Source organism: Salmo salar, chromosome 23 (assembly GCF_965601325.2).
Source record: "Salmo salar chromosome 23, fSalSal1, whole genome shotgun sequence".
NCBI classification, from domain to species: Eukaryota; Metazoa; Chordata; class Actinopteri; order Salmoniformes; family Salmonidae; genus Salmo; species Salmo salar.
The window spans coordinates 15,733,518-15,747,433 of NC_138313.1; the positions used below are offsets into that span (position 1 = coordinate 15,733,518).

The window sequence follows — 13,916 nt, forward strand, 5'->3', positions numbered from 1 at the left end:
ATACATGCGATTTCTTGCCAGCTACCCATCATTAACTAGTGTTGACAGCGATGTTCCCATAGCACATCAAACTAGTTTCTTTCCACAGTGCAGTGTATTTAAAATGCTCTTTGCTTGATGCGTGCCTAGCAAATAATTTGGTGCTATCAATAGCATTCTTCCAGATAGAATACCCAGCTTGAATGCATGCCTTGTCTGCGTTAGCATTGAACCTTACACATAACTTTCGACAATGGAAAAAAATGCCACATCTACACTCTCTTCCTATGAACTAACCTGAATAAAAATAGGTGTGGCATGTCAAGAAGCTGAATAAACAGGAATGTAACTGGAATTTTGCAACCCTACCTGCAAGTCACATTCTACTGGCTTGCAAAGTGATTTGTAAATCCTATTGGAATCCAGCCATAGTTAGGATACAGTTGGAATGGTTTTGTTTCTCTTTTGGTAAAATTGTATGAACACAATTTCACTTGCACAGCTCATATATTTACATCATCGTATGTACACTTTAAAACGGCATAATATGCATTCAAAATTACATCTATTAGTTTAAAAGTATGTGTTCTTGATTGAAACAATAAAAAACAACCTAAGACAAAAGTACTTAAAACAAATAGCCAATCTGTAAAGCCATTAAATGTGCACACATGATTTAAAACAAAAGTAAAACATTTTAAGACATGGAAAACATGTTAAAAATGTACTTTGTTAATTAAAAAAAAAGCTGTCTTCGGTCCTTTGTACGGGAACGGGGTGTCCTTATCAAAAAAGCTTCCTCCTGCTCTTCCGAATCAACTCCGTACCCATCCATCGAGGCCCAGAGGAGACCCCTCCCCTAGGCGCATCGCCCAAGGTGCCACAGCGCTGACAGGCCATTACCGCCGGGACCTTAGGTGTTGTGGGGGACCCTTCGTCTGGGGACGATGCCCCATTTCATTCGTACCACCCCAAGGCTTCAGTGTCTACCAAAGCCACTGCCTGGTGGGTGGTCTCTACTTGTTTTCCTACCAACAGTGCATCCGTAAGGGAAGGGGGGTGAGCCAGAGCTTGGTGAAGCCCTGCGGTGGGATAGGCCTTCGACCCACCCCATATAGCACGAGCTGAACAGTTGGAATAGTTATTCACCCGCAACCTGCATTCATAATTAATGTCAGGGCTTGGAACACTATAAGAAGACTAAGTAAGCAATTTAAACGGAAACAACCATTTATGTAACGGGTGCAAAAAATCGGATTGGATTAGTTTAGAAAAATGTATGTTATTTATGTTTGTGTAGCATAAAATTCAAACAATCAATGTACATACAAAAACAGATACACATTTAGCAGAAATTCTTATTTACAATGACAGCCTACCCCAGCCAAACCTGGGCCAATCACGGCCGGATGTGATACTGCCTGGGTTCGAAACAGGGACTGTAGTGATGCCTCTTGCACTGAGACGCAGTGCCTTAGGCCGCTGCGCCACTCGGGAGCCCATGGCAAGGAGCTAAGCCCCAGTGATGTACTGTGCCGTACTCACCACCCTCTGTAGCGCCTTACGGTCAAGTCCCTTGCAGTTGCCGTACCTAGCGATGATGCAGCCAGTCAAGATGCTCTCAATGGTGTAGCTGTAGAACTTTTTGAGGATCTGAGGGCCCATGCCAAATCTTTGACCCGCACCTCTACAGCCCCAACAATGTAGATGGGGCGTGCTCACCCCTTCATTTCTTGTAGTCCACTATCAGCTCCTTTGTCTTGTTGACGTTGAGGGAAAAGTTGTCCTGGCACCACACTGCCTCTGTAGGCTGCCTCATCGTCGTCGGTGATCAGTCCTACCACCGTCATGTTGTCAGCAAACTTGATGATGGTGTTGGAGATGTGCACGCCCACGCAGTTATAGCTGAACAGTTAGTACAGGAAGGGACTAAGCACACACCCCTGAGGGGCCCCCGTGTTGATGGTTAGTGTGGGGGATGTGTTACCTATCCTCATTGCCTGAGGGTGGCCCGTCAGGAAGAGCAGGATTCAGTTGCAGAGGGAGGTATTCAGACCCAGGGTCCTGAGGTTGGTGATGAGCTTGGAGTGAACTATGGTGTTGAATCAGAGTTGTAGTAAATTAACTGCATTCTTACATAGGTATTCCCTTTGTGTAGGTGTTTGAGGGCAGTATGGAGTGCAATAGAGATTCCATCATCTGTGGATGTGTTGGGGTGGTATGCGAATTGGAGTGGGTCCAGGGTGTCTTGAATGATGGTGTTGAGCCATGACCACCCTTTCAAAGCATTTCATGGTTATAGACGTGAGTGCTACAGGACGGTATTAATTTAGGCAGGTTACCTTGGTGTTCTTTGGCATGGGGACTATGGTGGTCTGCTTGAAACAAGTTGGTATTACAGACCGGATCAGGGATAGGTTGAAAATGTTAGTGAAGACACTTGCCAGCTGGTCAGCACATGCTCTGAGTACACATCCTGGTATTCCATCTGGCCCTGCGTCCTTGAGAATGTTAACCTGTTTAATCCTGTCTAAGCTGGTGGAGGGGGGTTACTACTAAATTACAGATTTTTTTTTAAAGAAGTTCATACCAAGGATCATTTTGATATTTGATTGTGAATTTTAAGACCGCTTGAAGTATCAAAAAAATATATAAACAACTTATTTTATGAAAAATTGTATTTGGCCTTACTGCTATTAGCCCATACAAATGCATTGAATAACAGATTCACTACATGGAAAAACAGTCCCCCCCCCCCAAAGAAATCTAAAGGAAGTTTGTTCTGATGTGTCTATCCTATATCTGAGAGATATAAGATAAAACATTTTACATGTATTTAACCCCATATTTTGGTAACTAAATAGTCTCCATATATACAGTACTCCCATTAACTTTTTTGACTGGTACTGGGGAACCTTCAGACGAGTCTTGTGAGGCCTGACATGTATGTGTTTGTGAGAGTCTCGCCTTTTCACAGAGGGGTCATATTAGTGTGTAGCCCAAACTGTTCGGTTGCTACAAACCAGAAATTTGCAAATCGGCTGTACCAAGTGTCATCTTTCCATAGAGAGGTCATAATAGTTTGTAGGCCAAACCATTCGGATGCTACAGACGATTGTGTGAGAACACCAATTTTCAGGATGTCTCATGGTCTGACAAACACTCTCTAGCTCTGTCACCGCAGGTGCAGAAGTGTTATATAAGCGGATGCGTTGGATTGAGACACATCCAATGCCAAAGAACAGATACGCTACATGACCAAAGTATGTGGACACCAGCTCGTCGAACATCTCATTCCAAATTCATAGGCATTAATATGGAGTTGGTCCCCCATTTTCTGCTATAACAGCTCAACTCTTCTGGGAAGGCTTTCCACTAGATATTGGAACATTGCTGCGGGGACTTGCTTCCATTCAGCCACAAGAGCATTAGTGAGGTTGGGCACTGATGTTGGGCCATTAGGCCTGGCTCGCAGTCGGTGTTCCAATTCATCCCAATGGTGTTTGATGGGGTTGAGGTCAGGGCTCTGTCCAGTCAAGTTCTTCCACACCGATCAACAAACCATTTCTGTATGGACCTCACTTTGTGCACGGAGGCATTGTCATGCTGGAACAGGAAAAGGCCTTCCCCAAACTGTTGCCACAAAGTTGGAAGGACAGAATGAATGTCATTGAATGCTGTAGCATTAAGATTCCCCTTCTCTGGAACTAAGGGGTCTAGCCCAAACCATGAAAAACAGCCCCAGACCATTTTTCCTCCTCCACCAAGATTTACAGTTGGCACTATGCATTCGGGCAGGTAGCGTTGTCCTTGCATCAGCCAAACCCAGATTCGTCCGTCGTTTCCCCTGCTTCAGCGTCCAATGGCGACAAGCTTTACACCACTCAAGCCGACACTTGGAAAGGTAGCATCCTATGACGGTGCCATGTTGAAAGTCACGGAGCTCTTCAGTTAGGCCATTCTCCTGCCAATGTTTGTCTATGAAGATTGCCAGGCTGTGTGCTCGATTTTATACACCTGTCCGCAACGGGTGTGGCTGATTCCACTAATCTGAAGGGCTGTCCACGTAATTTTCTACATATAGTGTCTATCTTAAATTGACATTTTGGGAGGGATTTTTTATTATGTTAATTCGATTTCTGCGAGGGCGCGGACATCTACCTTAGGGGGTTAAATGTCTTACTCACATCGGCTACGCAGAGTGAAATCACACAGTCGTCCGGAACAGCTGGTGTGCTCATCAATCAAATGTATTTTAAAACCCTTTTTACATCAGCAGATGTCTATAAAAGAAGTGCTATACAGAAACCCAGCCCAAAACCCCAAACACCAAACAATGCAGATGTAGAAGGAAAGGTGGGAAACTAGGAAGAAACCTAGAGAGGAACCAGGTTCTGAGGGGTGGCCAGTCCTCTTCTGGCTGTGCCGGGTGGAGATTATAAATGTGCATGGCCATTAAGGCCAAATAGTTCTTCAAGATGTTCAAACATTCATAGATGACCATCAGGGTCAAATAATAATCACAGTGGTTGTAGAGGGTGCAACAGGTCAGTACCTCAGGAATAAATGTCAGTTGGCTTTTCATAGCCAAGCATTCAGAAGGTTGAGTTAAGGTTGAGTTAGCAGGTGCGGTAGAGAGAGAGTCGAAAACAGCAGGTCCAGGGCAAGGTAGCACGTCTGGGGAACAGGTCAGGGTTCCATAGCCGCAGGCAGAACAGTTGAAACTGGAGCAGCAGCGCGACCAGGTGGACTGGGGAATGCCAGGAGTCATCAGGCCAGGTAGTCCTGAGGCATGTCCTCGAGCTCAGGTCCTATGGGAGGGGAGGGAGAGAATTAGAGGGAGTATACTTAAATTCACACAGGACACCAGATAAGACAGAATAATTACACCACATATAACAGATTGACCCTAGCCCCCCGGCACACAGACTATTGCAGCATAGATACTGGAGGCTGAGACAGGGGTGGGTAGGGGACGCTGTGGCCCCGTCCGACGATACCCCCGGACAGGGTCACCCACTTTGCCAAAGCACAGCCACCACACCACTAGAGGGATATCAATAGACCACCAATTTACTACCCTGAGACAAGGCTGAGTATAGCCTACAACGATCTTCTCCACCGCACGAGCCCGAGGGGGGCGCAAAACCAGACAGGAAGATCACGTCTGTGACTCAACCCACTCAAGTGACACACCCCTCCTAGGGACAGCATGTTAAGCCAGTGACTCAACCCCTGTAATTGGGTCAGAGGCAGAGAATCCCAGTCGAGAGAGGGGAGCCAGCCATGCAGAGATGGCAAAGGTGGTTCATCGCTCCAATGCCTTGCCGTTGACCTTCGCACCCCTGGGCCAGACTACTTTCAAATATAGGACCTACTGAAGAGATGAGACTTCAGTAAAGACTTAAAGATCGAGACTAGGGATGATGATATATCGGTGAACATATTGAAATCAGACGATATTAGCTAAAAATGCCAACATCGGTATTGGCCGATGTCTAGTTTAACGCCCGATGTGCAAAACCGATGTCAAAGCTGACGTGCATACCTATATAACGTAGGTACATGATGTAATGACGCCACGTAAAATGTTGCGCTATACGTGCAACACAGCATTCCTAAACTAGCCCACAATGACTGTGGATCTAGCAGTCATTTGAAAGAGTAACAACATTTCAGCTACACAACTCAAAGGCGAAATACATTAAAGCCAAGATAATAGAATTCATTGCCCTTGACAATCAACCGTTCTCTGTCGTGGGAGATGTTGGCTTTCTCCGACCGGTCGAGCACCGGTACACACCGGTGCGCTATCGACTGTGCCGCAAAAGCATGCTCATCCGGCAGAGTCGATTTCCGCGCTTATAAACCCAGGGTCGTTACACTACTCCCTCCTTTCAAAGAGCGCGTCCTCGCGCTAGCTTGCAACTCTATGTCTTACAGGAACGCGCTCACCGGCCAAGCACACGCACTGTCGTGGATGCAAGGTCCGATCCCACTTCTGACACCAATGTAATGAAACAGCAGGCAGGGAGCAGGTCTCGAACCCTCGACCTTCAAGCCCGAAGTCCGGCGCGCTATCGACTGTGCCGCAAAAGCATGCTCGTCCGGCAGAGTCGATTTCCGCGCTTATAAACCCAGGGTCGTTACAATACTATGGAATGCCGTTTGGGTCTTTGCGTATCAAAAAGATACAGTTAGCACTGTCAAAGCTATACAAAAAAGTCTGCAAACAAGCAAACACCGGCCACGAACGATGTGTTTACAATACCGCGTTGGTAATAAAGCATCATTTGTTCGACCGCAACTTCTGGGGTAGCTAGCTTTAGCTTGGTACCTAGCTAGCACCAATACAACCAGCCTGAAAACTGACCAGTAGAACCTGCAGTCATTTTCATTATTCTTACCAATGATTTAGGAATCCTTGTGAGTAAGTATTAGCAGGTTGCCACTTGTTGTTCGCCTATTGAAATTTAACTTCAGTTCATGAAAATAAATAACTAGTCAGCAACTTAACCCTGTTGCCCAAAGTTAACGTTATAAGCAGCCAGCTAGCTTCATCTGGCTAGTGATGCTCGACCGCACCGAGTTATGTGTTGTGAAGCTAGCCACAATAAGGATTAGGCACAATAGTGGAATTTGCGGTTTGCTTTCAAAATAAAAGTATGTCATTGACAGTAATGCAAATGAATACAAATAGTATAATTATGCCGTACTTTTATTTTGAATGCTAACCGCAAAGTTCAATATTGTGACTAATCCTTATTGTAGCTAGCTTCACATAGATGGGTCCGACCACCATTAATCAAATAAGAACTGTCTTATAAATTAGAGTTATTTTAGATGATGACACCTAGCTATATAGTTAGCTAGCTAACTATAGCTACTGAAACAGATGTTGTGTTATTTGACACTATTTTACGTCTTTTTTTGACACGCAAAGACCCAAACGGCGTTCCATATAAATCCTGTTTGAGAAAGAAACGACTGAACAAATGAACAACGAAACAGCACAGTAAATAGGTGAAAGAAATAGGTTTTCATTATGTTTTACTGGTAATGGGGACATCCGTAAATGCCAACAAAATAACTTTTTGGTGTGTGTAACCTTTATTTAACTAGGCAAGTCAGAACAAATTCTTATTTACAATGACGGCCTGGACGACACTGGGCAAATTGTGCGCCGCACTATGGGACTCCCAATCACGGCCGGATGTGATACAGCCTGGATTTAAACCAGGGACTGTAGGGACGCCTCTTGCACTGAGATGCAGTGCCTTAGACCGCTGCGTCCATGTGTGTGTGTTAACTATTTAACTGTACTAGAATGCTTAAAAAGCTGCTAAAATTGTAAACATCGGGTATCGGTATTGTTTTTGTCTGGCAAAGAAAATATTGGATATCGGTATCGGCCAAAAATGTCATATCGGTGCATCACTAGTCGAGACCAAGTCTATGTCTCTCACATGGATAGGCAGACCATTCCATAAAAATGTTGCTTTTAAGGAGAAATCCCTGCATCCAGCTCATGCATGGTTCAGTGTTGCTTGCCTCCAGGCTTGCCCTGTAATCTTTGATAATTTGCAAGCCCTGCCACATCCATTGTGCATCAGACCCGGCGTAGTAGGATTTGATTTTTGTCCTATATTGATGCTTTGCCTGTTTGATGGCTTGTTGGAGGTCGTGGCAGGATTTCTTTGAAGCATCCAGATTACTGTCCCGCTCCTTGAATGCGGCAGCTCTAGCCTTTAGCTCAGTGCGGATGTTGCCTGTAATCCATGGCTTCTGGTTTGTACGTATGGTTACAACGTCGTCGATGCACTTATTAAAGAAGCCATTGACTGATGTGGTAAACTCCTCAACGTTATCGGATGAATGCCGGAACATAGCGAAACAGTCTCCTTAGCTTAGCATCCGCTTCATCGGACCTCTTCCGTATTGAACACGTCACTGGTACTTCCTAACTCCCTCCCCCTTTTCCTCTTTTACAGTCCTTTGACACCCCTCTAACCCCCTCGCCCAGTCTACCCCAACCTCCCCAGCCTAGCCCCCTGCCTCACGCTTAATGCACCCGTCACAAACCCAGCCATCTTCTGAAATATGCACTGAATATGTGGATCAAAGCAGGGAATTGCTGATCAAGCTCCTTTCAAGCTTAAAACCTCCTCTCTTTAACATGGCAGAGAAATATGGATGAATAAAAACTGAAGCTACATGTTGTTCCCTTCATCCTTACCTACTCTCTCTCTCTCTCTCTCTCTCTCTCTCTCTCTCTCTCTCTCTCTCTCTCTCTCTCTCTCTCTCTCTCTGTGTGTGTTCTTTAGTGATAAGGGAATGTAGTGTAAACGTGCCCTTGGATGCAATGTGCACTGCTCAAATGAAATGGTTGTGAAGTTCTAATTATTCCTCTCTCTCCCCCTCCTTCCTCTGTCCCTTCCTCTCTCCCCTCGTCCTCCCTCTCTCCCTCCCCCTCCCTATTTTCCCCTCCCCCCTCTCCGTAGTGATGGTGTTGTTCTTTGTGATGTGGATGAAGAGGAGGGATAAGGAACGTCAGGCCAAGCAGCTGCTCATCGACCCGGAGGACGATGTCAGAGACAACATACTGAAGTACGACGAAGAAGGAGGAGGAGAGGAGGACCAGGTAGAGAAAACACACACAAACATTAGCATAATGATAGCATAGCCAATCAGCTGCTGAATCAGATGGAGCGTTAGCCGTCCGCTAACGGCTAGTTGGAGACAAGGTCAGTGCTTGGGTAAAGGGGGGGGCAAGGAGGATTTACAGTGGTTGGGATAGAAGGACTGTACACACACACAGACACACACACACACACTGAGGGACTGTCACATGGGGGCAATTCCACGAAAACTGAACTATTCAGAGGTTTTTCACTTTAAAATGTATGCCAAATTTACAATTTACTCAGAAAAAAAATATACAAAAACACATTTACTTGAAGAACAGTGCAGATGCAAAGTTTGGTAAAATAATGAACAGCAAAAATCATCATTCTGTAACCAAACATTGCACTTGTTTTTGTAAAATGTTATTTGTACATTTTTACAAGTAGTACTTGTTCATAGAGTTTTATGTTTTGTTAATCTTTGAAATCAATAAATGAGTCTCAGCGTCATTCTGTTACAGTGGACTTGCCCATAGTGGTTGTAGGACCTAGCTGACCAATCATTGGATATTAATAATGGCACTTTGAGAGGTGGTGATAAACATTTATTTCCATGGCAATGGCAAGGGAGGCAGGGGGAAGGCGAGAGACCATCTTTCACTGCGATGGATGCTACTTCCCACCCATTGTTCGGGGAAATTGTCATGTCGAGGAATCGGAAGTGATGGGAAAATTAACTGTTGGACAGCGGAGCGGCTAGTTACCCCTGATCAGCCCCCCAGCTGTGAGATGGATTAGTAATGTCTGTCTGGGACTCCCAGTGGAGAGGGGCTATGGGGAGTGGTCAGGCCAGGGACAGGTACAGGAACAGTCACACAGTCTGGCTCTCTGGTGCTAAACGGATACTATGCTACACTGATGCCAATGGCAGAGCCGCAGAGGGTGCAACCCGTAGGGCCCTGGTCAAAGGTACACTATAAAGGGGATAGAGCGACATTTGGGATGTAGACAGTCTGGCCCTCTGGTCCTAAACGGTTACTAGACTGAGGCTAACACCATTGTGTGTTGATGGTCATAGCCAATGCTAACAACTGCACAGGCCTGACCTGTAACAAATCCAGACAATCCAAAAAGTAAGGTGTACGGTCTCTCTATACATTAATCGCACATTGTGGCTCTCTTCTCTGGTTCTAATGGCCATATCCTCTTCAACCAGCCACTGCTAAGAAAAGCACAAACCTCTTTCACACAAAGACTTCCAGACATACAGTTATAATACAGCATCTCAAATGACAAACACACACACACATTGCACATGTTACATTAAGCGTTTTAAATGGATAAAACAATTTCATCAGCTTTTTGTGTACTTAGCCTATCATCCTGGTGTCAAAGACTGAGCATGGTGAGCGATGACAAAACCCAGCTATTTTCCTCCGGTAACAATGGCTGAGTTCCTTTCAGACCTGACTGGCTAGCTGGCTGTCTGTAGAGATGTCTGTGGCCGCATTCCAGATGGCACCCTATTCCATATATAGCGCACTACTTTTGGGTCCTGGTCAAAAGTAGTGCACTTTAAAGAGAATAAGGTGCCATTGGGAAATAAGCCTGCACGTGTTCTCCTCTGTCTAGGAAATAACAATAAAGCCTAGCCTAGTGACAAAGCCATCTGTATTTATCCATCCATTTCCTCTACTTCTATCTCTGTCCATCATGTTATGGTGGCATTCACAGCTCTCCCCTGAAAGTGTTTCATTGGTTAGCTATTACGGGGAACAAAGCCCAAGGTCATTACTTGGCCAGGCTTTATTGTCCCTGAAAATGCTCTTTAATTCGATCTCCCTTGGAGATGTATGTTTCATCATGTTTTTCTGGATGATTTCTCAATGAATCAAACACTGGCAATTCAAAAAGAGAAAGATCAGAGCCTATCTCTCTTAGCCTTCTATCTCTCTCTCTCACTCTCTCTCTCAATTCAATTTAATGGCTTTATTGGCATGGGAAACATATGTTTACATTGCCGAAGTAAGTAAAATAGATAAACAAAAGTGAAATAAACAATAAAAAATAAACACTCTCTCATTCAATGAGTGAGCGTAAGGTCATGTTGGTATGAGAGAGGGATCATGACAGCAGTTACATACACTGTTAAAAATGACTCTTTGGATCAACCTAAAAAAAAATCTTCAACTGCTTACAAGTAAATGAGTTAGGTTTTTTAAATGGAAAAATACTGCATGTGTTGTATTCAAATATATGATTCATTGCCAACTGTTTTATTGGATTATTACCAAACCTATATTTCAAGTTACAACTTATTTCATTTAACACTCAACTTACGTTTCCCCTTTGATTAAACTTAATAAATAACAAATCCAAACTAATATGTCATGTAAATACAACCCATTTTCGGGGGGGAATTACCCACCTACATTTCTTCAGTTGGATTACAAGCAATTGAATATTTTCTCTGTAATTCAAGAATTGAAGTTTGTTCAATGATTTGAAATTCTGTTTCCAAACATATTCAACTTTCACATGTAGTAGCCACAAGATCCTAACCAAGCATTGGCTACCATAACATAGAAACCTTATCAGTTTCTTTTGAATCACATGCACCTATGCACATACTGTATCATCACAGATGCTGGCAGTGTACAAGTTTAAGTTTGAGTAATGAATACAATAGACCACATTAACTGGAATGACATTCCCTCTCAAGGGTGAGCAAAAATAACAATGTGAATTGTCTGGAAAGCCTCAATGCTTCAGGAAGCGTCATTTGCCCATCACTACCGCTATCCAATGCGCATGAGGCGTTGAAAGCAGTTTAGAAGCTTTCATTCAATAAAAAACATTGAACTGTCAAATTTGTTATTTGATTTCAGACTAACTGAAAAGAATAGGTTGAACGAACCAAAGTATAATTTTCAATCATTCCAATCAGTAAAAGCACTTCAGATGTACAACAGCATCATGTTGCTTTTTACAGTGTATACACAGTGGTGTAGTGAAAGGTAAACACACGTGACGCCGTTTACGCACCTTTTTCATTTTGCGAGAGTGTTTACCCACCTTTTGCAGAAAATGCTTTGAAAGTATAGTGAGCATGACTTTATTCACAGCAAATGGCAATCAGCATTTACCCACATATTTTTTTCACCACTACGTCACTGCATATACAACCAGTGTCACAAGCTCATCTCATAACCTCATTTGATCTCTGATTATGTATTGTTTATATAGAATAAACTGCTTATGACCGTTTCAGTCATGGTTACCGCACCACAGTGTCACCAACATGAGAATAATACCTAAGGATTTACATGATAGTACAGTCTGTGTTACATTGTTTGATTCAGTGTATTTCTCTCTCTCCCTCCCTCCCGCCTTCATTCCCTTCCCCCCTCCTTCCCTTCCCCCTCCAGGACTATGACCTGAGCCAGCTGCAGCAGCCCAACGCGTTGGAGACGGAAATGGTGAAGGTGGGGATCCGACGTATGGATGAGAGGCCCCTACACCAGGACCACCTGTACCCCCTCCGTTCTGCTGCACCCCACCCCGGAGATATAGGAGACTTCATCCACGAGGTAGCTACAGAGTGTGTGTGAGTCTGATTGGGAGCATGCTCGCTTACAATTGTGTCATTGTGTGAAACTATGCGTATGAGCTAGTGTGTGTGCATGACTGTATGTGTGTGTATGTGACTCACTGTGTGTGACACAGGGAGAGAGAGCCTCTATGAGTAATTCTTAATTAGCTTTGCTAACAGTGAGGATTAGCGTGGTAACAACATGGGCTGGCCCGGCTGGCTATTTTAAAATAAATCCATTGAGTTTCATTAATCCCCAGAGAGAGACTGGCTTTGGGCTCCACCTCTAGACAGCTCCAGTTGGCTCTACAACAGAATAGTCATAGCTCAATCTCCATTAGGCAGATTTAATATGTGTGTTGAATCTAGTGAGTTTATGTCTATACTGTATCTAGGCGACGAGGACAACTCTTGGCCAAGGGTTAATACAGTATGTTTTTCTATTGAGCAGTGGGACAGTAACCGAAAGGTTGCTTGTTCAAATCCCTGAGCCGGCAAGGTGGAACAATCTGCTGTTCTGCCCTTGAGCAAGGCAGAAACCCCCACAATAACTATTCCCCAGGCACCGATGATGTGGATGTGGATTAAGGCAGCCCCCCGCACCTTTCTGATTCAGAAGGTTTGGGTTAAATGCAGAAGACACATTTCGGGTGAATGCATTCAGGAGTGCAACTGACCAGGTATCCCACATCCCTTTCCCTGTGTTTTCTAGGTCTTGTGTGTCAAATCAAATCAAATGTTATTTGTTCCATGCTTCGGGAAACAACATGTGCACTGTAACAAATTGCTGAAAGTTTACTGCAAAACTTTCAGTTAGCTACTGTATATTATATATTACAGTACTGTAAAGAGCAATGCATTATCAGGGCTCATCGGCGTTCCGCTACACTGCTTTAAAATAATTTTACAGTACAATTTTACAGTAAAGTACTGTATTAACTGTATATTTACAGCAGCATACTGTGAATTACGTTGCATTGTGGGAGGACGAAATAAACTCTGGATCATTAACATATTTTGAGGTGTGCCTTGGAACAGGTTATACAGTATTTGTTGTGCCCATTAGTGAAAATGCTGTACCCCACAGAATACAGTACCATACAATTTTATATATACAGTACCAGTCAAAAGTTTAGACACACCTACTCATTCAAGGGTTTTTCTTATTTTTACTATTTTCTACATTGTAGAATAATAGTGAAAACATCAGAACTATGAAAAACCATATATGGAATCATATAATAACCAAAGAAGTGTTAAACACATTCTTCAAAGTAGCCACCCTTTGCCTTGCTGACAGCTTTGCACACTCTTGGCATTCTCTCAACCAGCTTTAGCTGGAATGCTTTTCCAACAGTTTTAAAGGAGTTCCCACATATGCTGAGCACTTGTTGACTGCTTTTCCTTCACTCTGCGGTCCAACTCATCCCAAACCATCTCAATTTGGTTATGGTTGGGTGATTGTGGAGGCCAGGTCATCTGATGCAGCACTCCATCATTCTCCTTATTGGTCAAATAGCCCTTACACAGCCTGGAGGTGTGTGTTGTACTGTTGAAAAACAAATGATAGTCCCACTAAGCGCAAACCAGCAGGGATGGCGTATCGCTGCAGAATGTTGTGGTAGCCATGCTGGTTAAGTGTGCCTTGAATTGTAAATGTATCACTGACAGTGTCACTAGCAAAGCACCCCACACCATCACACCTCCTCCTCCATGCTTCA

At 44.0% G+C, this 13,916-nt stretch overlaps 1 protein-coding gene across 1 annotated transcript in view; it reads left to right on the forward strand.

Moving 5' to 3' along the window:
- LOC106584192 (cadherin-2) overlaps nt 1-13,916 on the forward strand; it is a 94,207-nt gene that overhangs the window by 66,780 nt on the left and 13,511 nt on the right. Inside the window, exons 14-15 of the mRNA XM_014169186.3 lie at nt 8,481-8,620; nt 12,032-12,193. Of these exons, the coding sequence (XP_014024661.1) occupies nt 8,481-8,620; nt 12,032-12,193 (302 nt within the window). The remainder of the gene's footprint in view (nt 1-8,480; nt 8,621-12,031; nt 12,194-13,916) is intronic.